This window comes from Bison bison, unplaced genomic scaffold (assembly GCF_000754665.1).
Source record: "Bison bison bison isolate TAMUID 2011002044 unplaced genomic scaffold, Bison_UMD1.0 scf7180017864371, whole genome shotgun sequence".
In the NCBI taxonomy this organism is placed as follows: Eukaryota; Metazoa; Chordata; class Mammalia; order Artiodactyla; family Bovidae; genus Bison; species Bison bison.
The window spans coordinates 7750602-7777330 of record NW_011494943.1 but is presented as its reverse complement, the minus strand read 5'-3'; the positions used below and the strand labels follow the sequence as shown (position 1 = coordinate 7777330).

Genomic DNA, 26729 nt, shown 5'->3' with positions numbered 1-26729 from the left:
GAAGTGGAATTGCTGGAGCATATGGTAATTCTTTTAATTTTCTGAGGAGCTGCCACACTGTCTTCCACTGTGGATGTACCACTTTATGTTTGCACTAAAAGTGCAGTAGTTACACTCTCTCCATATCCTCACCAATATATGTTATTTTCTAGTACTGTTATTTAAAAAACAGTACTCTTGCCTGAAAAATCCCATGGCTGGAGGAGCCTGGTAGGCTGCAGTCCATGGGGTCGCGAAGAGTCGGACACAACTGAGCGACTTCCCTTTCACTTTTCACTTCCATGCATTGGAGAAGCAAATGGCAACCCACTCCAGTATTCTTGCCTGGGAAATCCCATGGGCAGAGGAACCTGGTGGGCTACAGTCCATGGGGTCGCAAAGAGTCAGACACAACTGTGTGACTAACACTCTCCTTTCTAATGATTACTGCAGACTTACTTCAAAAATACACCATTTCATTTAGTCTTTGCAACAGGCCTAATTGGAGCTTCTCTGGTGGCTCAGGCGGTAAAGAATCTGCCCGCTATGTGGGACCTGGGTTCCATCCTTGGGTCAGGCAGATCCCATGGAGAAGGGAACAGCTACCCACTCCACTCCAGTATTCTGGCCTGGGGAATTCCATGGACAGAGAAGGCTGGCAGGCTACAGTCTATGCGGTCGCCAAGAGTCGGACACGACTGCACCACTTTTACACATTCACAGATGAGGGAAGAAAGGTTTAGAGAGAGATTAAGCTATTTGCCCCTATCTCCCAGCCATAACGACAGAGCCAGAATTAGAGCTTGCAGTGCCATATTGCAGAGTAAAGGTTCACAGTCTTCCATGCTTCAACAGTTCTCTCTGCTCAGACTACTCGAGCGCGCCCCAAAGTCCAAAGAAGGGCACAGATCCCCATGCATCTGAGAGTTCCTGCATTACGGCCGGCTCCAGAGGATGGCGCAGACAGAGGCGGTCCCCTCCCAGGCGGGGTGTTTACTTCCTTAGGGTGGGAATCCCATCTCCCAGGTTCCCGGAGAGGAAGACACTCCGGGATGCAAAGGTCTTATCCAACGGGGTCTCCCGCGCAGGGATGCAGGAGGTGGGGGCCGGGGGAACATCTCAGGGTCCTCTATCCAAGGAAGACTGCCTCCAGGAGACCTTAACAGCCACCGCGTCCTCACGCCTCCAGGGCCCTCAGCCCTAATCCCGCCACCGCTGCAGACCCAGAATCGGCATCCACGCGCAGGCGCGCTACCACAAGTGCCCGTTGCCTGCGGGCAGGGCCCCGCCGCGGGCCCCCGCCGCTATCCCGTCAGCCAGTCCGAGCCGGCCGGGCTCTCTGCCACCCGCGTCGTCTCGCCTCCTCTATCCCGTCCTGCTCTGCGGCGCATGGGCAAGATGGCTGCTGAGAAGCAGGTTCCTGGAGGCGGCGGCAGCGGCGGCAGTAGCGGCGGGGGCAGCGGCGGGAGCGGTGGTGGACGCAGTGCCGGAGGAGAGGAAAATAAGGAAAACGAGCGGCCTTCGGCTGGCTCGAAGGCACACAAAGAATTCGGGGACAGCCTGAGTTTGGAGAGTATCCTACAGTAGTCGGGCCTAACTCGGCAATGACTACGTGTCGATCTGGCGGGCCGGCGGGCTGGAGAGGCGGTGGGGCCGCCTCATCCTAGGCAGGAGAGGCCGAGGGGTGCACTTGTTCTTGCCCCTACTTTTTGGGCACTTAATAGTTCCAGGGTCTGCTCTTCGACTGGCTTTTCTTCGCATCTCCTCTGCTCTCCGCGCTGGGGAACGTTCTCTTCTTTCAGTCGGCACCAGAAAATTGGGCAGTTTTCGGCAGTTTCCCCGCAGTTGCCCAGTTTGGGGGGGGGGGGGCTGGTGGTGGGGCTGACACAGGCCACTCTGATTAACTTGGCACCTGGGGCCGCTGAAGTGGGGAGAAGGAAACTGCAGTCCCGGCGTTTTGGCTTAATAGTTCTGTCTGACAGCCGTCGGAGAGTGCATAGTAAAAAGTACAGTTTGATGCTCTGCAAGTGGAAGCGAAGGTTGACTGTTCCAAGGAAAGGCTTATTGCCCGTTTTGAATATAAACCATCAAAAATTGTTAACGTTACTTGTGTAGTTCTCTTAATATGCCTCGTAGGCATTTTGTCTTGTCGAGAGTCATTCAGATGAGCTGTTGAGGAATCGGTTTCTAGTTTTCATCAGAGTGTATCACAGTTGAGTGTTTATGGTATTAGTTTGTGGCTTTTTGAAATGAAAATGTAGGCGAATTTGTGAAATAGTACATGTAGCTTGACTTTTTAACATACTGAAGTTTTTCAGCAGATTGAAGTTTTACTTTTTGAACTGGTGATATCCTTCCAAATGGATGTTAGATTGCTCTGATTTTACTACAGATCTTGTACACGCTGGTCTCGTTTTAGTTGTTGACATAGCCCTTTCAGTGTTCAGTGTTTTAAAATATTCCTATAAAGAAGCATTGAGGAAACTTTAAAAGAAAACTAAAATGGTAGGCAAAGGTCGTTGGACTTCCAATGTTTGGGACATAATCTTAAAATATTTTTAAAATTCTTCAAGAGGAGAATTTGGTCAGTGCCTTTTCTTTTAAAAGAAAAACTGGTATTTTAATGCAAACTGTGGCCTGCTTTTGTTGGCATGTGCTTGCCATAGGCGCAGACAGCATCACAGCTGTTAAGGAAAGTCAGGTTTGGCAGGTGTAGAAGGTTATGCAAATAGACTAGTAGTACACGTCATTCATAACCCGAATCTGCTTAAATGAGTAAAAACCCTAGGTCCAGGTGTAAATCACTGGGAACCACCCCAAATGTAGTCAGCATTTATCAATAGAATCCAGCAGCTTTATTTAAATTGTTGGGTCTCGTTAATCTTCAATGACTATGGATGCCCTCCTTTTCTAGTTTGAAATAGTAACTGAAAGTTCAGGCTCTCAGGTTTTTTACATGCTTAGCCCTGTCCTCCTGAGAAGGCAATGGCACCCACTCCAGTGTTCTTGCCTGGAAGACCCCATGGACGGAGGAGCCTGGTAGGCTGCAGTCCATGGGGTCGCTAAGAGTCCGACACGACTGAGCGACTTCATTTTCACTTTTCACTTTCATGCATTGGGGAAAGAAATGGCAACCCACTCCAGTATCCTTGCCTAGAGAATCCCAGGGACAGAGGAGCCTGTTGGCCTGCTGTCTGTGGGGTCCCACAGAGTCGGACTCGACTTAGCAGCAGCAGCCCTGTCCTCTGACAAGGTAGCTATTGAAAGTGGTCACTAGAGATTTCACTAGTTAATGTACTAAGCATTTTAGAAATGTTTAATGAACTGTGATTTGATACAAACAGATTAATGGTACTAATATGGGTGAATGTTTTGGATTATTTCGATTCTTGGCACTGTAAGCTTTTCCTTAATCTTGACTCTAGTTCTTCAGATTATAAAGGAATCCCAGCAGCAGCACGGTTTACGGCATGGAGACTTTCAGAGGTACAGGTCAGTATCACTTGCAAGGTGTAGAGACATCTCTGGCCTTTTCAGACTTGGTTTGCCTTTGTTACTACCCTCACTACTGTGCCTTACCAGAAAGTATACCTGGAAAGTCTATATCAAATTCTCAAAAAGATACTTACTTTTCAAATTTAAGAAGAGCGAATCTTTTTATCCATTTTGCCTTAAGGTGTTGCAGATACATGGAAGCTGCAGGCGAAAATAACAAGGAATTTGGTGTGGGTTTTTTTTTTTTTTTTTTAAGTTTAACCATGTTACAGAATCTGGGTTATATCCCAGCTCTTGGCATTTGCTCTTCTGATTCCTGTCCTTGTAGTTTTGCTTTTTCTGAAACATGGCCTTTCGTGACCAGATTCTCTCACCTAACACATTACTCAGTGGTATTCCATTGCAGGGGTGAATCACAGTCTGCTTTTATCCCCCAGTTGAATGGCTGTTGGGACTCCAATTTTTTTTTTCCCTAGTTATTATTAATCTTTTTAATGTTCGATTTTCAATTAGATCTTTTGGTAATAAAATATAACATAAAAATGACTTTGTGTACATTTTAGTCCATATTTCTGTCTTTTAGTACATAAATGTATTTGTGTATGTGTGCTACCAAATAGTATTTTTGTTCTTCTAGTCTTTTTCTACGCTTTTTTTCCCATAAGTTTGCTCACATTGTGTATACAACTTTGTATCCTGCTCTTTTGCTGGACATTATGTATTAAGTATTTCTCCATGTTTATAAAAATGTTCTATACACGTAATTTGTATTAGTTGTGTTATAACCTGATACATATCTATATCAACTATATAGACATACCATAGTTTATTTACCTGTTCCCCTGAGTTGGTTATTTATATGGTAGCCAGTTTTATAGGCTTAAAAATTTTGTTCCCGTGACTCTCTGATCATTCCTCTTTGTATTTTTGATTATTTGCTTAGTGTAAAAGTAGACTGTCAGTTCAGGAAGTATGACCATTTTTAAGGATCTTGATAAATGGATTGCCAGAAAATTTTTACCAATTTGCTTTTCTATCCATAATGTGTGTGTTCCATTTGATTTTTATATAAAAGGGTAAGTGATAATTAAAGCATAAGTATGAATTAAAAAAGACCTATAGTTCATAGATTCAATCAGACTTTTTTTTTTAATAACCCATTCCGTGGTAGCTTTAAGACTGAGATGTTGAAGTTACCGTTTAAATATCATTTTATATTATAAATTTTATGCTGTTTTGAGTAAGAGTGGTAAAATTTTGCATGTACTTTTACACTAGCTTAGTCAAAATACTTTTATTGCACATCTATATGTTAGGCACTGTACTAAGACATTGGGAGAAATTTGAAAATAAAATCATCTTTGTACTCAAGGAGTTTATATTAGTGAAATATGTAAGAACATGATTATAATATTCTCAAACTATAGTGGAAGTAAGAATTAAAGACTGCATGAGTACAGAAGAGAGAGGCTTGGCATAAGAGGTGGTGTTTATCGTATTTCTTGGTGATATCCTCATTCACCTCATTTTTCTTCAGATATGCTTATAGTTCCTTTCTCCATGTCTTCCTTGTCATCACACTCTCTCCGTCAGGATGCCCCTTCTTCCCTTTTACATCCGTCAGAATCCTACTCATTCTTTCAAAGCCCACCATAAGTCCAGTCCAGTGAAGGGGGTTAACAAGAAGAGAAAGGTTACTCATGTCACTTTGGATTTGCCATTTGCCTCGTTTTTGTGGTTGCCATTTTATCTTCATGATTCTCTCCAACTTGAGTGTGGTTCTTTGAGAATGGGCACCGTGTCCTCTGTCTCTCCATGTTTTCTGTAATTCCAGTCATATCGCCTTGCGTGTTTGCATTCAGTAAACATTTGCAAGAGGATGGTGGTATCTATAGCAACCATAAGTAGAATATCCCAAACTTTTGACCTTGCCTTATTATAGAACTTACTATTGAAAGTACTATCAGCTTAGCTGAATGGTTTTTGGTTGTGGTTTCTTACAGGGGCTACTGTTCGCGTAGACAAAGACGTCTTCGGAAAACACTCAACTTTAAGATGGGGAACAGACACAAATTCACAGGGAAAAAAGTAACTGAAGATCTTCTGACTGATAACAGGTATTCACTGCTCAGTGCTGAGTATCTCTTGTTAATACATTTATTGAACAGTTAGAGTGTGACAGATGTCGTGCCACACACTTGAGTTATTTCATGTGGTTTTTGTAGCAGCTCTGTGGAATAGGCATCTTTACTACTCCTTCTCCATTATGAGGAAACTGGGACTTCCCTGGCGGTCCAGTGGTTAAAACCCTGCACTCCCAATGCAGGGGATACAGGTTCAATCCCTGATCAGGACATTAGGATCCCACATGCTGCACAGCATGGCCCCAAAAAACAAAACAAACAGAAAACAGGCTCAGAGAGACTCTGTAACTTGTTCAGAAATAACTGGTGGAATGGTAAATGTTGAAGTCAGTGATTAGACTAATAACCTCATTGGTTATTAGGTAAGGTTTCTGGAATGCAAATTTCAGTGTCTGTTCAGTTCAGTCGCTCAGTCGTGTCCGACTCTTTGCAACTCCATGGACTGCAGCACGCCAGGCCTCCCTGTCCAGAACCAGCTCCTGGAGTTTACCCAACTCATGCCCATTGAGTCGGTGATGCCATCCAACCATCTCATCCTCTGTCATCCCCTTCTCCTCCTGCCTTCATCTTTCCTAGCAGCAGGGTCTTTTCAAATGAGTCAGTTCTTTGCATCAGGTGGCCAAAGTATTGGAATTTCAGCTTCAGCATCAGTCCTTCCAATGAATGTTCAGGACTGATTTCCTTTAGGATGGACTGATTGGATCTCCTTGCTGTCCAAGGGACTCTTCAAGAGTCTTCTCCAACACCATAGTTCAAAAGCATCAATTCTTTGGCACACAGCTTTCTTTATAGTCCAACTCTCAACATACCTCCATGACTACTGGAAAAACCATAGCTTTGACTAGACGGACCTTTGTTGGCAAACACACCTTTGTTGGCTGCTTTTTAATATGCTGTCTAGGTTGGTCATAACTTTTCTTCCAAGGAGCAAGCGTCTCTTAATTTCGTGGCTACAGTCACATCTACAGTGATTTTAGAGCCCCCAAAAATAAAGTCTGGCACTGTTTCCACTGTTTCTCCATCTGTTTGCCATGAAGTGATGGGACTGGATGCCATGATCTTAGTTTTCTGGATGTTGAGCTTTAAGCCAGATTTTTCACCCTCATTTTCATCAAGAGGCTCTTTAGTTCTTCACTTTCTGCCATAAGGGTGGTGTTATCTGCATATCTGGGTTTATTGATATTTCTCCTGGCAATCTTGATTCCAGTTTGTGCTTCATTCAGCCTAGCATTTCTCATGATGTACTCTGCATATAAGTTAAATAAGCTGTGTGACAACATACAGCCTTGACGTACTCCTTTCCCAATTTGGAACCAGTTTGATGTTCCCTGTTCAGTTCTAACTATTGCTTCCTGACTTGCATACAGATTTCTCAACAGGCAGGTGGGTGGTCTGGTATTCCCATCTCTTTAAGAATTTTCCACAGTTTATTGTGATCCACACTGTCAAAGACTTTGGCAAAGTCAATAAGCAGAAGTAGATGTTTTTCTGGAACTCTCTTGCTTTTTCCATGATCCAGCGGATGTTGGCAATTTGATCTCTGGTTCCTCTGCATTTTCTAAGACCAGCTTGAACATCTGGAAGTTCATGGTTTGCGTATTGCTGAAGCCTGGCTTGGAGAATTTTTAGCATTACTTTACTAGCCTGTGAGATGAGTGCAATTGTGTGGTAGTTTAAACATTCTTTGGCATTGCCTTTCTTTGGGATTGGAATGAAAACTGACCTTTTCCAGTCCTGTGGCCTTAAATCAGTATATCTCAAGTGAAATCTGGCCATATGTAGAGTACTACCTAAGAGTTTTGTGTTTCATTGCTGAATGTATACATGGTGGTTAACGTGACAGGATTACTCTATCAAGCAGTGTGTATTAATAGTCTAGGGGTCAGTTTCTCAGACTGCCTTATTTGGCTGCACCAGGTACTAGCTGTGGCATGCAGGATCTGGGTCCCTGATAAGGGGTGGAACCTGGGCCCCCCTGCATTGGGAGTGTGAAGTCTTAACCATTGTACCACCAGGGATGTCCCTGTATATCTGTATTTAAACCAAGAGCTCAAAAACAAGAGATGCCAACTTCACCTTTTAAAAGCAAGATCGTTTACATATGTGTAACTCAGCCATAAAGAGGAATGAAATCTTGCCATTTGCCGCAACATGGAGGAACTTGGAGAGTATCATGTTAAGTGAAATTAGAGGAAGACAAATACTGTGCATTTTCAAGTCTATGTGGAGTCTAAAAAACGACTGAACAAATAAAACAGACTCATAGAGAACAAGTTGGTGGTTGCCAGAGGGAAGGGAAGTAGGAAGGAGTCGGTAAAATAGGGGAAGGGGATTAAGAGGTAAAGACTTGGAGTCATGAAATGATTCCCCAGTCATGGTTCATGGGGATGTAATGTACAACATGGGGTATATAGTCAGTGATCCTCCTACCCTGCATGTGAAACTAACGCAGAATTTTGAGTCTGTGGTACTTCAGTAAGGGCTTTCCAGGTGGCGCAGCGGTAAAGAATCTGCCTGCAACGCAGGAGACGTAGGTTCCATCCCTATGTCAGGAAGATCCCCTGGAAAAGGGATTGGCTACCCACTCCAGTATTCTGGCCTGGAAAATCTCATGGACAGAGGAACCTGGCGGGCTACAGTCTATGGGGTCGCAAAGAGTCAGACACGACTGAGCAACTAACAAGAGCAAGTCTGAGTTTGCCAAGTTTGAGGTGGTAGCAGGTTTTTCAAAGAGATGTGTCTAGTAGGTGATTAGAAACCTACCGGAGATGCTGATTTGGGAACCATGGTTGATGCTGTGAGAAGAGCAGCTCCGAGGAGGAAAGCAAAGGAAGGCGTAGGGAAAAGTTGCGAGGCCGAGGATTGTTCCTCAGAGGATACCCGAGTCTGGTGCTCCTGGCCTTTGCTGTTTTCAGTTGGCCTGTTCTGTCTCTGATTTAGATATTTGCTTCTGGTTCTGATGGATGCTGAGAGAGCCTGGAGCTATGCCATGCAGCTCAAACAGGAAGCCAACACCGAGCCCCGAAAACGGTTCCACTTGTTGTCTCGCCTGCGCAAAGCCGTGAAGCATGCCGAGGAGTTGGAACGCTTGTGTGAGAGCAATCGTGTGGATGCCAAGACCAAGTTGGAGGCTCAGGTTAGTGTCATAACATCAGCTTTGCTTTATTGTGGAGATTAGAGATGTGACTTTAAAAATAATAATAATACAGTTAAACAGAACAGATTCTCTTTCATTGTATGTTGATAATCAGGGGAGGAAAAAACCTAATCTTGCTTTCAAAAGGTGAAGTTGGCTCTTGTTTTTGTTTTTGAGCTCCTGGATTTTAAGAATTGGCTCTAACTTTTAAGAAAGCCCATGCTTCTTTTGATATGTATGTGAAAAACTTACATCTGGGAAGTTCACAAAGTAAGAATTTTGTTCTTAATGAGTATTTGAAAAGGGATGGAAGAGATTTCAAGTTTATATTCAACTTTTGATGCTAATGGTATAGCCCAGAAGTGGGTTGTTAAATAAAACAAAGAGAGCAAATTTTCTTTATTTTGAAGTTCTCTCCTAGGAAGTAAATGAATCATAAATCACCCACGGGTCACATTTTATTCGTGAGACATATTTTTTGATTTTTTTAGAATCAACCTGAATATCTATTCTTGATACCAGAGTTTGAAGCGAGTAGGGTTGGGCTGTACCCTGGTTCCTGGGTACTGAAGCAGTGTCTCTTTTCCTGTCACCTCACAGGCTTACACGGCTTACCTCTCAGGAATGCTGCGGTTCGAACATCAAGAGTGGAAAGCCGCCATTGAGGCTTTTAATAAATGCAAGTAAGTCCTCTGGCCCAAAGGCTGTGGCCAGTTTTGGTAGCAGTCACATGCAAGCTGCAGCTCAGCCAGTGATTGCTTCTGTGAACGTTACTACGGTTTCTTTCTTTTTGCCTTCTCTTGAGAAATGTGGGTTGTTCTCTTTCAGCCTCAGAACTTGCTGGTTCTGGTAGTTGATCTGTGTTCCTTGTGAGTTTATCTTCTTAAAGCGAGGCTGCTGTGAACCGTGATGTTCCTTGCCTGGCAGGACTATCTACGAGAAGCTGGCCAGCGCCTTCACAGAAGAGCAGGCTGTGCTGTACAACCAGCGGGTGGAGGAGATCTCGCCCAACATTCGCTACTGTGCCTACAACATTGGTGAGCGGAGCTGTGCAGGGCAGCGACAGGCGGCCTGCAGAATCTGGAGGATGGCTTTAACTTTCCTCCCTTTCCCCCACGTCCATCTTTGGTGTGGGTTTGCATTGATGAAAAGAGTACAATTGTCCGCATCAGCTCTGCTCGACATCCAGAAGGCAGTTCCCTAGCTTCAGTTTTGGCCCCGCCGTATCTGTGCTCACCCTGAGCCTTGTGAAAGGACTTAGGATTCATTGAAATGCGCTGGTGGACAGGGACGAGCTTGGAGTTGAATCTGAGAGTTCTTGAGGAAACAACCAAGACCTTTGAGAGTTTTCCACTCAGTCTCTCTCTCTTTTTCTCAGGGGACCAGTCAGCCATCAATGAACTCATGCAGATGAGATTGAGGTCTGGGGGCACTGAGGGTCTCCTGGCTGAAAAATTGGAGGTAATCTAGTATGCGCGTTCTGTGAAAAGTCTTCGGTTTGAAAAAAAGTCCAGTAAAAGAAGTAACACACAATCCCCTCATCCAGGGATAATTGCTATTGATCTATGCATATTTATACCTATCTTTAATGAAAACTTTTTGTCACTTAATTTTTTTTTTTTTTTTTTTGCCATGCCTTGTGGCTTGTGGGATTTTAGTTCCCTGCCCCAGGGATATGTAATATGTTAGTTATAGGAAGAGACAAACGATAGTTCCCAGTGAGCTTCACCTTGATCACTCACATCCACGGTTGAAGCTTTAACATTTTATAACTACTTTCTAGGCATTGATCACTCAGACGCGAGCCAAGCAGGCAGCCACCATGAGTGAAGTGGAATGGAGGGGCAGGACGGTTCCCGTGAAGATCGACAAAGTGAGGATCTTTTTACTGGGCTTGGCCGACAACGAGGCCGCCATCGCCCAGGTGAGGAGCTGGGCCTGTTCTGTTTTCTTGGTGCGTCTGCAGGTTGTCCTTGTGTGTTGAAGATACGATATTTTGTTGCTGATTAGGATTTGGGTAACCATCTCAAGATGCATGCTCTTGAGTAGAACCCTTTTGAAAGCTGAGTTTATCGAGGAGTTTTCCTGTGTAGAGGCCAAAGAAATTGACAGTGACAGCCTTCGGTGAAAATGGGAGTGGCAGAGGGCTGCTTCAAGTCAGGGGTGACATTTGGCCCAGCAGGTGGTGCAGCAGCGTGGCTGTCGGTCTTGTGTCTCTCTGACCTCTCATCCTCACCTTCCAGCCCTGAAGGGTCACCTCTTGTCCTGGGTCCTTGAAAGACAGCCTGGCTAAACCCGATCTGCTTGTTTTACGTGTGGTATTTATGCAGTATTCATGCAGAGCTGTACTGCCCGATGCTCCTGCTGACATAATTATTACCTGATTGTGGGTGTGAACACCCAGATGAGTTCCAGAAGAGAAGAGATTCCGGTGATCTTGGTTTGTTTGGAGTAGACAGTGATGAGGCATTTTTTAGAGTTCCTTCTCTGTATTAGGCGAAGAACATCTGAAAAAAAGACCACGCTACTCCCTGTGTCTGCAGCCTCAGCAGGGACCAGTGGCGTTTCATGAGACTTCACAGCAGGCTGCTGTCTCTAGAGGGATATGTGTGTGAGGCGCTTTGCTAGTTGTGCTGATGGGTTGTTAAGTATCCAGGTCTTTCAGTGACTTGTTCCAAAGTGGCTCCTTTGGTTGGGGGTAGCTTTCAACAACTGAAGGATTTCTTTGCGCCTTTTGTCTGTATTGCATATGGCCCCTCACCTCCCCCTTTATTTGCTTACAGGACAGAAGATTAGAACAGTACTGGAAAGTTGAGTTTTCATTCATCTAAAGGACTAAACTTTTTCTGAGAGCATTTCATTGGCACTTAAGAGTATAGAGGTCTCTCTTCTTGACTAGGGCTGATAGCAACCATTTAAATTATGCAGCTGGATACATACTGGAAGGAGAGAACTGCCACAGATCTGTGCCAGGCATCAGTGACAATCGGGTAGGAATTCTGGGTAGAATAGGGAGCGGGGAGGGAGGGGGGCCAATGGGGGCAAATAAAATAGAGACTCCTAAGGAATGGGGCCACAGACACAGACCAGGTAAAGGACAGGACAAGTTAACATTTACTAAGTAACTTTAAAAGTTATTCATGCTTGCCATTTATACAATAGAAGTGTTTATAAGAGATCAGCCTACAGTCTGACTTCCTGTATACCTTCGCTGATACTGCATTGTACTAAAAAGGAAAATAAGCCCTTCATATTTGCAAGATACCACTTTTTTGTTAGAATTAGACTGAGGTCCAATTTCACATTTTTTTCACTAACATGTTGTAAGGATTTTTCATGTTCTGACAAATTATTTCACCAAATTTTTTATTACCTGGTAGTCACCTGGACAGACACCACAGAGACAAGCAGGAGTGTAATGATCCTCCTTTATGTCCTGGATGCACTGCTTAACACTCTCATGTGTTTCTCTCTTCCACCCTGTGAGGTGGGTGATGCTCATTTTACGGATGGGAAAGCTGTCACCTGTCCATAACCATATCTGATAGAAAGGAGTGCCTGCATTTGAAACCATACCCTTTTGAATCCAAAGCTCGTGTTCCTTGAAGTTTCCCACATAGCCTTAGATTCATCAGGAAGGTTAGGAATAGGATCGTTTTGCGTGGTTTTGGTGAAAAGCTACATGTAATTTCACTTAACAGAAAAGCAGAGTCCTGGGCCCCTGACTGAAAAAGTCGAATTTTAATGGAAATCTTAATGGAAAAAAGTAGTCCTTCACAGGAGAATCCTCTCCACTTCAGAAGGTTACTGAGGGTAGGGGTTTCCCACGTGGGAGGAGAAGACACAGGCGTGTTTTATCTGAATTTACCTTTCTTTTGCTTTTTTACAAATAGAGAATAAAATTTAAATGGGGGAGGTGTTTTTGCCTTATTCATAAAGTAATTCAGATTGGGCTAAATTAGACCAGGTGAAAAGCATCTCACAATTGCACATGAAGCTGTTGCCTTTACAATTGAAGATCACTTCAATCGCATAGTGACTAGTTGAGCTTTGTGCACATATTAAAAGGATTACTCTCAAACTCGGGTTTTGGTGTAGGTGAAGGGCTGACTTGTGGATCTCCAGGTCATAGTCCCCTTTACAAAGCAGTTCAAAGAAATTCCCTAGTGGTACAGTGCTTGGGAGTCTGCCTTGCAGTGCAGGGAACACCAGTTCAGTCCTTGGTTGGGGAACTGGGATCCCACACGCTGCGGAGCAGCTAAGCTCGCACGGCACTAGAGACTGGTGTGCCGCAGTGAAAGAGCCCGCGTGCCCAAACTACAACCTGATGCGGCCAAGTAAGTAAATACTAAAAAAACAAGATTGGCCAGCGTTTTGATAATATTGGCAAGAAAAAGCAGTGACATGAGCCTTGAATAGATAAAGATTCTCGTGGTCAGTCATCTCATCGAGGCTGCCGTTAGCTTTGTGTTCCCACCTCACCTTCAGTGTGCACGTTTCTGTTGTTAAATATGTTCTTTTTAAAAGTCCTTTATACAGATAATGGCAGGTGGTTTTGTTTAGGGTTGGTGTCAGGGTTATACATACCTTGTAAAACAAGTTTGGAGATGTTCCCTCCTCTGCTTTCTGAAAGAGTATGTAACTTTTTGTTTTCTCCTTAAGTGGTCGTTATAATTCACTAGTGATACTATTGGGCCTGGAGTTTTCTTTGTGGGAAGATTTTTATAATTTGTTTTTGCTTGTTTTAAAAAATATATAATTCCTTTACGAGTTGGCGGGCTATTCAGATTTTCTGTTTAATCTTGTGTCGGTTTGGATTTTATATTTCTAAAGTAATGTATTAATTTCATGTAAATTGTTGGTTTTATTGACAGTTTATAATATCGTCTTATTATAGTGTTCGTAGAACCTGTAGTGTTATCTTCTGTTAAGTGCCTGGTTAATATGCTGATTGTGGTGAATACAGTTAATTGTGGTCTTTAAGGCTCTTATGGTGAATTAGGATCGCTTGAATATCTGAGACCTTTAAATAATTTGATTGAGCAAACAAAATGTGTATTAATCCCAGGAATCCCATTAAAGTTTTAACCTTAAAAACAGATACATGCCTGATATGCTGCGTCACACATACACCAGGTCAAGCCAGTAAGGAAATAATTTAAGTACAGTGTCAAATGAAGTTTGGTTAAACCCTTAGGTTTCAGGCGTAGCTCCGTGGCTGATTAACTGTGTACTGAATTGGATGAGCCCTGGGTTATTATGCATGGGAAAGGCCCTTTGGCTACTCGGAGCTAATCTCCAGAAGAACTGCGTGCTCGCTGGCGCACTTGGCAGGCGATTGGCCAGTTCTCCTCATTGCATCGAGTTGTCCTCTGCCCAGGAGACAGGGCTTCTCACTGCCGCGTTTCCTAGCCCTGCTGCTGTTGGTGTTTCCCACCCTCTGGGAACTGGGTTGGAGGAATCTGGTAGCCCCCCGCTTCTTGGTTGCTTGTAGAGGTTTTTATGACCTTTAAATACTAAAACAACAGTTTACTGAAAAGCAAGAAGAAAGAAATAATTCAAGGAGATAATACTAAACTGCAAAGACTGGAGCTGAGGCTTAATCAACTGCCAAAATCCAGCTGCAACAGCCTTCCTTTCTTTAGCCAAGCTTTAGATGTTCATGTCTTTAATATTGTCTTACTTTCTCGTTTGTTTTTATTTTGCTTTGTTAATACTTGATCACGCCTGAATTGTCTTGGTGGTGATTTGAGGATATCATGCAGCTGGGGGTGGGGGCAGGTTAAAAATGTCTATAGGTTTGATGATTCTTATCCTCAGGTTATGACTAATACTTTAATATTTGACTGGAAGGAGATCACTTCTCCTTGTTGTTAAAAAAAACAGTCTATTTTTACGTGAGGTTTGTGTCCTCTTTACTCGATTTCTGTTTGTTTTTTCCTAGACCTCACTGTGCCGAGGGAGGCTGGGCTCCCATTCCCTTGGTTCTCCTACAGGTGTGGTGGAGAATGTGGTTGGACTCACCTTGCTGTCTCTGTCACACCAAGTAGACAAGTGAAAACTGTCTGGGAGCTCTGTCTTTAAGAGCTGAGGGCCTCGCCTCAGGACACACACAGCTGGTTTTCCTCGGCCTTGAGACGTGCCTTGGTGCTGTGGAACAGCACTTCTGAGAGTGTGTGAAGTTGATCTCAAGCTTGTTGATTAGTACTGCCTTGGAGAAGGCAATGGCACCCCACTCCAGTACTGTTGCCCGGAAAATCCCATGGACGGAGGAGCCTGGTAGGCTGCAGTCCATGGGGTCGCTAAGAGTCAAGACACAACTGAGCAACTTCCCTTTCACTTTCCACTTTCATGCATTGGAGAAGGAAATGGCAACCCACTCCAGTGTTCTTGCCTGGAGAATCCCAGGGACGGAGAAGCCTGGTAGGCTGCAGTCCCTGGGGTCGCACAGAGTCGGACACGACTGAAGCAGCTTAGCAGCAGCAGCAGCAAAATGTGTTACTTCTGGGCTATGGGTTTCTCCCTGTCACAGGTCCACACGGGAAGGTCTAGGCCGGCCACAAATTCTTCTGCAGGGAGTTTGCTCGTGTGTGCGAAGCTGTTCTTGCTGGTTCCGTGGCAGACCTGAGCCGTGTGCATGTGGGTCCTGAGGGACCCTCCCTCTGCATACACGTGGAGAGGTGTTTCTTGCTCCACCATCCCTTCAGGATTACCTTTGCCTCCAAGATAGGTTTACAGAATAAGAGTGAAGTAGCAACATGTGTTTCAGGCTTCCTCTGTGGACATTTTGCCCAGCCCAGGGAGAGCCGGGAGAGGTTCTGCTCCAGAGATGAGCGGCCTCTGTCCCTGCGCAGTGTGTCTGCATAAGAACAACACAGCCGACGGACGGCCTGTGATCCAGATCGGCCTTTCCCTTCATTGTGGTTTAAGACCTTTGTAAGATCCCAGGGGAATGAAGAATTTTCTGGAAGCAGAGGGGAGGGAGATTTGCTGCTGTTCAGTACCTTGATGCAGAGTGTCCTTATTCAAAGGGAATGAAGGTACTACCTGGCAGGAAAGAGATACAGCATTTTCACATCAGATTAATTTTTTTCACTTGAGCCGTTTCTTCCCTAGGAAAGGAGGCAGGTCCCAAGTAGCTGGTAAAACCAGTTGGCCCCTTTCTTCTACTTAAGCACTCACTGCCCCAACTGCTGAACCCCCCAATCTTAAAAGGGTGTCGCTGGCATGTTTGCTGGATTGCATGATACCAGGCTGGTGCTGGAGTTCATCTTGCCTGCTCACGACGTGGCTCTGGTATGTGTGTGGCTGGTCCGGGTCTGTTTTCACATCTTATTCCAGTTGTTAACTCTGCAGCTGCCCCGTTCCACAGGATTTATACTTTGAAAAACTTGGCTAGTTTGATTACATGAGTACGAAGAATCTTGCTGACTTGAGATCCTTAACGGTGTTTGGTGTGAAGTGTGTTTCTCTAGAGCCGGGCTGTCTGGTACGGTAGCCACCTGAACACATACGGCTGTTTACGTTGATTAAACTTGCGGGTGCTCAGCAGCCACCTGTAGCTGACGACACCACACTGGACCACGCAGGGATGTCACCGTCACAGAAAGTGCCAGTGAACAGCCCTGCTCTAGCCTGCAGTGTGTTAATGGTGTCTGGGTTTGCCTTTATAAATTTATAGAATAGCCATGCCCCTGATTTGTTCCTAAGTTACTGAACAACAAGAAAGTCAAGTAACTGCTGCTGCTGCTGCTAAGTCGCTTCAGTCGTGTCCGACTCTGTGCGACCCCATAGACGGCAGCCCACCAGGCTCCCCTGTCCCTGGGATTCTCCAGGCAAGAACACTGGAGTGGGGTGCCATTGCCTTCTCCGAAGTCAAGTAATGTATAAATAGAAAAATATGTTTGATTTATATTGGGTAATTTACAAGGAAGTTTTGTTTTGTTTTTTTCTTCCCCACACTGGAAACTGGGAAAAACATGAGAGCTCTTAAGAGAAGAAAAGGTTTTTCTGAAGGCCCCTCCCAACCATATCTTAAAGGAGTGGGCAGTACTGGCTTTTCTTTTGAGCTTTTCTGGAGGTCAGTTGAATGTCAAGAGATCAGATTGAATGTTAGTTTCTGTGGAAAGTCAAATATAATTATGGGAATGTTGATGTTCTAATGTCAGAGTGGGTCTGCCAGTAACACAAGTTTATCTCCTTTCTGCTTTTTGTCCATTCCCACCTGCTTAGTCAGATTCTTTAGGATGATAATGTGGTTTGGCAGGTATTCAGTTAATGAATCACTTTTTGCCTTATCCCGGTTGGCTAGCAAAGGGGCAACGCCCTGTGCTCTGCAGAGACTGTTGTTAAATGCTTGTCAACTTCATCTGCCCTGAGATGTTCTCAGCATAGCCGTATGGAATAACTCCTGTATGCAGGAAAACCTCATGTGCATTTAGGAGAGAAATATATCTTTGGTTGGTTATTGATTAGTAATGTCACTCACCTACTTGGGACTTAGAGAAATCCAGTATCTACAACTCTGTTGGCTTACATTTGCAAGGGAAAGAAACTTGTGCTGTGCATCACTCTGAGGTGGCAGTGCCCCAAATCTAGTCCATAAAGCTCCCCTGAGATGCCAGGTGCTGAGCACAGGTAGAGGCATTGAAGGAAAACAGTAGAAAGTTCTACGCTAGAGGAGAGATGAAAGCCTCTGTCGGTTGACGGTTTAGATCAGTGGTATCAATGCTTTTTCGGTATGTTCACTTTATATATATACACTTCTCATTTCCGTACAAATTAATGAATAAAACCATAAGGAACATTGTATATGATAAAGAATATTAACAGTTGAAATGATCTCTGATCCAGGCTGTTTTTTGGTTGGATGTGTGTATTTGTGTCTAACGGGAGGAATCAAAGCGCCGTCATGCCCTCCTCCCATCAGAATACCATGACTTACTCAAAAAGAAACTCTTTCACCACCTTCTGCCTTTGTTTAGGCTGAGAGTGAAGAAACCAAGGAGCGTCTGTTCGAATCCATGCTCAGTGAGTGTCGGGACGCCATCCAGGCCGTGCGGGAAGAGCTCAAGTCAGATCAGGTAGGACTCTGAGCTGAGTCCCGGCTCTTGCTCTGAGTGAGGTCCTCTTTGGTCTGTGTGTCTCGTTCCCAGGCGGGGTCTCTTAGCCACTGTTGTATTTAGATGTGGCGATTGGCTGACCAACAAGAGAAGCCTCCTCTGGGCTCCACCAGGATGAGAAACACTTTTCCCTCTATCCTGCTTCTCCTAATGGCTTCATGTTTTACCTGTTGAGCCTCTGGTCTCAAATCCATATCTCCAGGTGGATTTCTCTAGCACTCCCTTTTTCTAATAATATCACTGTGATTCATTCAGGCATCTAGGCTGAAAACCTCAGAACCATTTTTGTCTTTCTTCCCTGTTGCCAAAAACCCTGTTTATTCTCCCTTTGTAATTTCCCTCTCCCTTTGTTCATTCCACCTGTCTCTATTTTTTCTGTTATGTCTGGACTCGTAGAGAAGACACCTGATTTTTCTGTCCAGGCTAATCAAGAGATCCTTAACGTCTCCACATCTGTAAGGTCTCCTGCTGTGTAAGGTCACATCTTCACAGGTTCCTCCCTTTAGGGCCATTCTTCAGTCAACCAGGAAGGCAGGAGCTGACAGCACGAGGCATAGACCTTGGGTCTAAGACACAGGTCCTAAAATGGAGCCGTGGCCTGCGGACCGTCTGCTTTAATGCTTTGAGTCTAAACACTGGACACAGGGGCCAGGAGGCCTTCCTGGCCGTTACTCTGAGTTCTCGTACACGTCTGGTTTTTCTTTGTCAGTGGAAACTGAGTGACCTTGTTGTTCCAGAAAAGCCCAGGAGTTCTCTGATATTTGAGGACCTCAACTTCCTAGAGTCTGTGCCTGTGTTGCAGGGCACTTTGAGGTCCACACCATTGAATGAGGTGGTCAGAGCCAAGGACGTAATCAGCCATTTTGTCTCTACCTTCTTACTTTCTGCAGAAACAGAGAGATTACGCCCTAGACGTGGAGTCGGGGAAGGTATCTAACCTTCAGTACCTGCACAGGTAAGAGATGTGACATTTTTACTTTTTAACCCTGCATGATGTGTCTTTGGAACAAAAGGGTATCCACAGTGTTTATGCACATTATAGTTTATCGATACATATTAGAATATGAATGCATCTGTGCACATTTTCGCATACGAGATTTGCACGTGTATATTATTCTAGTATCTGTATGATTTCCTGTTTTTGTACAACAGAAGAACTGGAATGTAACCGATAACTTTGAAGTTCCCTGTGGCCCCCTTGCTGATTCCTCCCCCTCTTCTAGAGCTCACCGCTCTCCTTCTAGGAGCGCCAGGCTCCTAGAGTGACTCTCATCTGCGTTCTGAATGGCTTATTTTGTCCTGTCCACATTTAAGTTCAAGTTCAGCCCAACTTTAATTCCATCTAGAGTTTATTTTTGAGTGCAGTAAGGATCCGCATCACCTTTTTCCACGAGGGTGACAGACTGTTCCAGGGTGCGATTTATGGGCCGGTTTGTCCTTCCCCGCTGGCGTGCAGGCGGATGTTCCACACTCCCTGCGCGCTCGCTGTCTGGACTCTCTGCTCTGCTGATTTGTCTGTCTGCACTGACACCAGCGCCGTGATTTACTGTAACTTTATCATAGGTCTTGGTGTCTGGTCCAGCACGTCATCCCCCCACCCCCACCCCACCAGCTTTCTCCTCGGGCACATCTTGATTGTTTTTATTCATTTGCTCTTTCATACCCATTTTCAAATGGCCTTGTCAAGTTTAAGTTTTTTAAAGATGGGTCATTTTGTTTCACAGAAGAAAGGAGGAAGCACTTCTCCCCAGGTGCTCTTTCCGTGTGACCTTGAAATTTTTAATGTCTTAGTCACTGCTTACAACTTTTTAGTGAACCTGGCAATATTTTCAGTCATTCCCAACCCCCACCCCCGGCCATTTTAATAAAAACAAAACCAAAAAAAACTCCTCTCCCTGCCTTAATCTCCATTCTTAGAGAATTTGGTATTATGTCACATTGACTGCCTTATGGTTCAGATGCACAGAATATTAGCAGGAACAGTCCTTATCTCCCTTCTGTTTCAACAAGCCCATGAGAAACAAGGCTGTAGGAGCTTAGGGGACGTGTTGGTAGTTAACAGCCACCAAGAGGCAAAGGCAGTTGTCAGCCTCCTAGCCTTGAAAGACCGGGAGAGCTTCAGCGGGGCTCAGGACACTTCCACACTGTGAAGCCCCCTTGCCCTGGATCTGTCTTCCCGCCTCCACATGTAGCTGGTATAGGGATGGTGAGCAGTTAGGACCAGAGGCCAGCTTTGGGGTGGATTAAAGTCAGGAATCCAGTAGCTCTTGTATTTTAATAAAGCTCTGGTATCTTAATAAAAATGTATCTAGATCCCTGTTCCACTCAGTGAATAACAGTTATTTGTTTTGAGAGTCTGAGTTTTCTGCAGAGCTCTAGGAAAGCCCATCTCATGACTTCTCAGATGCGGCCACTTTCGAGGATCTCCTGGTGGCCCAGGGTTAGTTAGGACTCTGTACTTTCAATGAGGGGGCACAGGTCCAGTCCATGGTCAGGAACTCAGTTCCCACAAGCCTCATGGTGCAGCAAAAAGCAAAAGAAGGGGCCAGTTTTAAGTCTTTAACAAATTCTTTTGGTATTTACTTGCATGTGTCTAAATGATGTGTGTACGTTGCTACTTCTTGATCTTGGCTTTTAGCGTTTATTACCACTTTCTTCTACAGCCGCTCACCAGTTCTACTCCTGCTCTTCACCCTGAGCCCTCTGGCCTTCCACCTGACTCTTACACAAGCTCTCTCATTTCTGATGCTATTTTATTTATTTAGTCCTTATTTTAGGAACTAGCTTGCTATCCATCTCTCATCTTAAGGACCAGCAGTGTCCTCTGAAATTGGTAACTCTCTAAAGATACAGAAGATATAATTCAAATTAAAATCAAATTTTGTCGTAAGGCCTCATACGGGTCCCCTGCGAGTTCGCCACCGAACAGCAGCCAGAGTTGAAGGCCCTTGGAGGTTGAGGCCCAGGCCTGCCAGCCCTGCCGGGTGACATGCCCTCAGCCCCACAGCTCCCCAGAGCAGCCCAGCTTGTGGTCCAGTGCTCTTCCCAGCACATCCACTTCCCTGAGCATCACCTGAGCTGACGTGTGGTCCATTCCAGCTATCTGACGTACATCAAGCTGTCAACAGCGATCAAGCGGAACGAGAACATGGCTAAAGGGCTGCAGAAGGCCCTGCTGCAGCAGCAGCCGGAAGATGACAGCAAGCGCGCCCCTCGGCCCCAGGACCTGATCCGGCTCTATGACATCATTCTGCAGGTGACCCCAGAGGGCTGGGAAAGCCTGTCCTGTGCGTGGGTTGGCTACAAAATGACATAGCAAAAGGGTTGTGATAGCCAGGAGCTGTTGGTGACTCGGTGAAAGACAGCAGTTCTTGTTTTCATACCAGTTCAGCCGTCCATAAACCTGATATCCAGACATATTGATGTGTTTTGTTGTTGTTTAGAGTCTTAGTCATGTCTGACTCTTCTGTGACCCTGTGGTTTATAGCTTACCAGGCTCCTCTGTCCATGGGATTTCCCATGGACAGAATACTGGACTGGGTTGCCATTCCCTTTTCCAGGGGGTCTTCCCAGCCCAAGGATCAAACCCATGTCTCCTGCATTGGCAGGCTGGTTCTTTACCACTGAGCCACCGGGGAAGCCCATGTGGATGTGCAGACACGAGTAAACCCCCTGGTATTCATTCACTGAGCACTTCCTGTGCAGGCTGGTTGCCCACGTGTCTTGACGTGTCCTGGGACCTGAGGCCACACTGCCTCGGCCCCCCTGGGAGCTCATGGGTGAGGGAGTTTGAGACCCCTGCCCACAGTCAAGGTGTCTGTGTAGGCGCCACACAAGCGGGCCATCTGAAATAAGAGTTCAGAGCCAGAGGGATCCCCTCCAGCTGAGCGGGTCCAGGGAGTCTCTGAAGAAGGTGAATTGTGACTGAGAGAAAGGCCACGTGGGCTCAGGGTCAGGAGGGCGGAGGTGACCCCAGGTGAGGCTGCGGCTGAGTCATTCGTCACAGACGTCCCCGTTATCTGAAGCCCAGGCTCGCTCTTTCTGCCCACGTCTGTCCTTCCACATCTTCTGTCAAACACTCAGTGTGGGTCCCCCTTTTCATGAGTTTTCCTGTTACATCTTTTGTGCAGAATTTGGTGGAATTGCTCCAGCTTCCTGGCTTAGAGGAGGATAGAGCCTTCCAGAAAGAGATAGGCCTTAAAACTCTGGTCTACAAGGCTTACAGGTAAGTTCCCCTGGGATGGGCAGGGCTCCCCTCAACCATTGGAAGGTTCTAGAAGCTTTGGGAGCACGTCCCTGGAAGGTTGGGTTTTGGTTTTTGAAAGACATGAGCAGAGATGAACGGTTATGACCTAGACATGTGGGCGGTGTAGGTAGCATTTGCAGCTGGACAACGTCCCTCCTTCCTGCCTGTCTTCATCTTCCTTCCTGTGCCTTAGGAATTACAGCTTTTTTGCAGAGTTAGCAATAAGTAAAAGACAGTGGGTCAGCTTTGGACCTACACTGTCAGTCAGCTCCAGTTTCAGGGAGGAGTCTGCGGGTTAGCCTGGCAAACTGGAACAGTGAAAATGGTGAAATCTCCCACCCCAGGGAATGAGCCTGACATTAAGAGACTTGACCATTTATTTAGCCTAAACAGCAAGGAAAGCCTTGATCTTGGGTGATCGTTGCTTAAGAATACTGTGGCTCTTTCCTTCCATCAGGTGTTTCTTCATTGCTCAGTCCTACGTGCTGGTGAAGAAGTGGAATGAAGCCCTCGTCCTGTATGACAGGGTCCTGAAATACGCAGACGAAGTGAATTCCGACGCCGGAGCCTTCAAGAACAGCCTCAAGGTAAGCCAGTGGCCTCGCCTGTTTCTAAGACCTGAGCAGTTGGCCGTGAGGCTCTGATGCCTTCTCAGGCGGGTCCTGCTAGGTCAGCCATGGGATGTGGTGCGCCCAAGTGCCCGGGAGCTGTGGGTGTAACTCGTGGCAGCGTTCCAGGCCCAAAGACGACTCAGGTACTAAGAGAGACGGCCTTCACCTGGTGTACCGCCCCAGAGCACTGTTCAGGCTCGGCTCCGTGTTAGAACTGCTTCCAAGGTGGATGTCTGGCTCTAATTGGTGTGGGATAAGAACTGGGGTTTTTATAATATTTATTTACTTTTTTGCACTGAGGCTTTTTTAAGCCCTTCAGTGATTCTACTCTGCAGCCAAGTGGAGAATCACTGGTGAAGCCTCTCCACACGAGTGCGTGGGGACCACCAGCAGCAGCATTTGGGAGTTTGCTAGAAATGCAGATTCTCAGGCCAGGGCACAGGTCTATGGGGTCTAAAAGTGTATTTTACTTTAGCAAGACTGCCAGGTGATAGGGTATATGTCAAAGCTTACGTGCCAAGCTGGTGTATTTTACAGATTTTTGAATGACAACTAGATTTTTAAGCTTATGGACTGCTGTGAGGTTACAGAGATTCTTAAAGCAGTGGCCCAGGGGACCCATGTATATTTTACAAGTAGAGACTATTCAGAAAAGCAGGGTTAAGGTTACTGTTACCAACGTTACAGCCAGTGTAGGAGTGTCTGCCTAGAACAGCCCTGGGCTCAGCCGTAGAGAAACTCTGGTTTCTGCCTTCAGAGAGCTTGTGGTTTTGCTGCAGCCGCAAGACTTGCATAGGACCCACCTCCGAATACAAAAGAAGGGAGCGAAATAGGAGTAGGTGGGAGGCGGGCGTGGGCAGTGGGAGGGTGACCAGTGTGGCAGCATGGTCGGGTGTGGTGGTGTTGGAATGTGGAGACAAACCAGTGTGGACGGTCTGTCTCTGGAGAGAAGTAAGAAGGGTGTCATGAAAGCCCATCTGCCCTAACATGCCAGGGTTTAGGTTAGGGGGGAACTAACAGGAAGCAGGCGTGAGGGGTGCAGCAGTATCCAGACCTGACCGATCAGTCCAGATTCTGCCAAGTGAGAAGCTGAGGCAAGAGAAGGGCTGTGAGTAGGGACTGAGGTCCTCGAGCCAGGCGGCCAGGCTCTGGGTCCCGGCCTGCGGCCACCGGGGACGTGACTGGACACGTTCTTTGGCCTCTCTGTGCTTTGTCTTCTCACCTGTAAAGTGCAGGTACAGACTGTCTCAGGATTATCATGAAGATGAAATTGACGATTGTGTGGATTGCTTAGGGCAGTGCCTGGCACATAATGCATTTGGTGTATGATAAATGTGTTAATGTTATCTTTGTCATTATTATTATTTTCAGGCAGTATTACTTAAGACATGACATAGATTTCTCCCCTTGAAACAGGCTAGTTTCTGTGCATTGCTTTTTTTAATAGGGAAAATGTTTAAATTACCTGAAATCCCTGAAAACACCAGTTGGGTTACTTAGCTCGGGTTAGTTTGGTGCACCTCTCTGGCCCGGCCCCGGCTCACAGTTCCATGTTTTCCTCGTTGTTACAGGACCTGCCGGACGTGCAGGAGCTCATCACACAAGTGAGGTCGGAGAAGTGCTCCCTGCAGGCGGCCGCAATCCTGGGTGAGCCACACGCCTCTTCCCTGTGGCCTGTGTCCCCAGACTCCCCTTCTCTGCTGCTCCTCTTCTCTCCCACCCCCTGCACCACTGGTGTAAGACTGAAAGGGGTTGTTTCGGTTCATCTGTGAGATTTTAGTTTTTTCCTGCCATTTCCTCTGCCCCAGTGAGGCATCAGGTTATGTGGAAGAATCTAGAGGCACCCTGGCATGCGGTCCCCCTGCCTGTCCCAGGGAGCCATGCTGGCTGTGCTGGGCTGAGCATGCTGGTTCTGGGTGTGTAGTCTGTTATTGGCATGACTTGTCTGCTTTGGGTTGGAGAGGGCTGACTCCCCACAGATGGGCTGCCTTTACCCCTGGGGTTTAGGATCCAGGCGGGTGATAGGTATCATTTGAGCCTGTTGCGTTAAGTCCATGTTCTCACTGAATCCTGTGAAACTTTCAGATACAAACGATGCCCATCAGACAGAAACCTCTTCCCAAGTCAAGGACAATAAGGTAAGTCTGGGCTGTGGCTTTTGAAGAATAAACAGGATTTCGGGACTCCCTAGGAGCGTATGCTCATCTGTAGAGCAGAGGACCCTACGTTTCTCAGGAAACACCCTCCCTTCCCGCTTCTCTTACTCCGGACCTGAAAGCTGCCTGTGTAAGGTGCGCTAGGTGTCACGTAAATGGTCCCAGTAAAGTTAGGAACCTGCTGTGCACTCTGGCTAGGGGCTCTGGCTCCAACTCAGACATCGGACAGGCTTGTATCCCACTCCAGCCCACCACTCTCAGCCTCTCTAGATTTCAGTGACTCTCAGCTATGAGTAACGTGAGGACATAATAGCCCCTCACAGGAGGTTTGTGGGGATCGAATGTTCCACCGATGGGCGGTGATTAACTCTGGGTTCCTGCTTTGGTTTGACTTCCAGCCCTTGGTTGAACGGTTTGAGACCTTCTGCCTGGACCCTTCCCTCGTCACCAAGCAAGCCAACCTGGTGCACTTCCCGCCAGGATTCCAGCCCATCCCCTGCAAGCCTTTGTTCTTTGACCTGGCCCTCAACCACGTGGCTTTCCCACCCCTCGAGGACAAGCTGGAGCAGAAGGCCAAGAGCGGCCTCACCGGATACATCAAGGGCATCTTTGGATTCAGGAGCTAACCAGGCTCGTCCTCGGGGCAGGGGAGAGTCTGACTCTCAATCTGTGTTGTGAGAAAACCCCAGCAGGTTCCGTGATACTAAGTCCAGGTCCGTGTCGGCCCCGGGCAGGAGTGTACCATCCTCGGCCCCGCCTTCCTGTGTCTCGTGTGTGTGTACACTTCATTCCCACCCAGTGTGCTAGAAGGACACCCTGTCGTCTTCTGGTAAACGTGTGCAGGGCCCTGTGTCGTCCTCCCCCGGGGAGGGCCCTGCCACCTGGTCTCATCTGAGCCACGGTCAGGAATGTTTTCATGGGGTCCACACCTGGCCCGGCCGGGGGCTCGCATGCTTTGTCGTGTTTCTTCAGTACCATGGATGTGAATGAACTCATCCTTGCTGTGAGCACCCAGGAGCCCTTAAAGAGTTGGTCTGAGACGAGGAGACATTGGCAGCATCACCCCAGGGTTACAGTCAGCCTTATTCCCCTCCACCTCCGAGCGAAAGTTGAGAAGTTTCAGAACAAGCAAAGAGCTCTATTTTTAGAAGAAATATGTTACCCTCAGAAATGATGAAAACAGATCTTCTATTAAAAGGCAAAGATGCTGGCTGCTCTGCCCGTTCTTTACACTCCCTCCTTCCCGTCTGGTCCCGGCTCACTCCTTGGGAGCCTTGTTGCGAAATCCTGTCCTGTCATGTGCTTCCTGGCTTCCGGGCCGCGTGGGTCTGTCTGATGCCTGATAAGAGTGTAGAGGCCCTACAGGATTTCCCCACCTGTAATTTTTATATGCTGTCATATTTAGTCAGTTTCCTTCCTTACTCTTGTTTTTTCTCAGTCACTTTTTTATCTCTATTACAGCATCAGCAATAGAATTCCCAAAAGCAAGGTCGGACAGCAAGGAATAAAAGTGACTTAACCACGAGATGCATGAAGCTCTGTGGGCTCAATGGTGCCGCTGTCTTCCTGGTAGACCGAGGAGGGGCTTGCCGGAAGCGGTGGGAGGGAGAGCAGCTATGTCTGTTAGACCTGGGCATCGGCACTGGAGGTGCTTGGGGAGACACACTCCTCTCCCTCTGGGGTTTGCTTTGGGTCAGTGAGCCTCAGGAAGCGGATTTTTTTCTTCTAATTGGAAGTTTCATTATCTGTGCTATACAAGTTAGGGATATCCTTTTCTCTGTCCCTACCTCTTGAAGGTACAGCGCAGATGACCTTAGGTTGAGGTCCTGGATCTTGGTCC

The 26729-nt window shown here is 46.3% G+C and overlaps 1 protein-coding gene across 1 annotated transcript in view; it reads left to right on the top strand.

Annotated features, from left to right (window-relative positions):
* Positions 1 to 1356: 1356 nt before the first annotated feature.
* Positions 1357 to 26729, top strand: part of SRP68 (signal recognition particle 68kDa) — a 26727-nt gene continuing 1354 nt past the window's right edge. Inside the window, exons 1-16 of the mRNA XM_010856197.1 lie at positions 1357 to 1552; positions 3405 to 3471; positions 5478 to 5591; positions 8559 to 8754; positions 9355 to 9437; positions 9682 to 9791; positions 10133 to 10215; positions 10538 to 10678; positions 17739 to 17837; positions 18767 to 18831; positions 20976 to 21132; positions 22007 to 22101; positions 22580 to 22709; positions 24305 to 24380; positions 24819 to 24871; positions 25288 to 26725. Coding sequence (XP_010854499.1) covers positions 1369 to 1552; positions 3405 to 3471; positions 5478 to 5591; positions 8559 to 8754; positions 9355 to 9437; positions 9682 to 9791; positions 10133 to 10215; positions 10538 to 10678; positions 17739 to 17837; positions 18767 to 18831; positions 20976 to 21132; positions 22007 to 22101; positions 22580 to 22709; positions 24305 to 24380; positions 24819 to 24871; positions 25288 to 25515 — 1881 coding nt within the window. The 5' untranslated portion in view covers positions 1357 to 1368 and the 3' untranslated portion in view covers positions 25516 to 26725. The remainder of the gene's footprint in view (positions 1553 to 3404; positions 3472 to 5477; positions 5592 to 8558; positions 8755 to 9354; positions 9438 to 9681; positions 9792 to 10132; positions 10216 to 10537; positions 10679 to 17738; positions 17838 to 18766; positions 18832 to 20975; positions 21133 to 22006; positions 22102 to 22579; positions 22710 to 24304; positions 24381 to 24818; positions 24872 to 25287; positions 26726 to 26729) is intronic.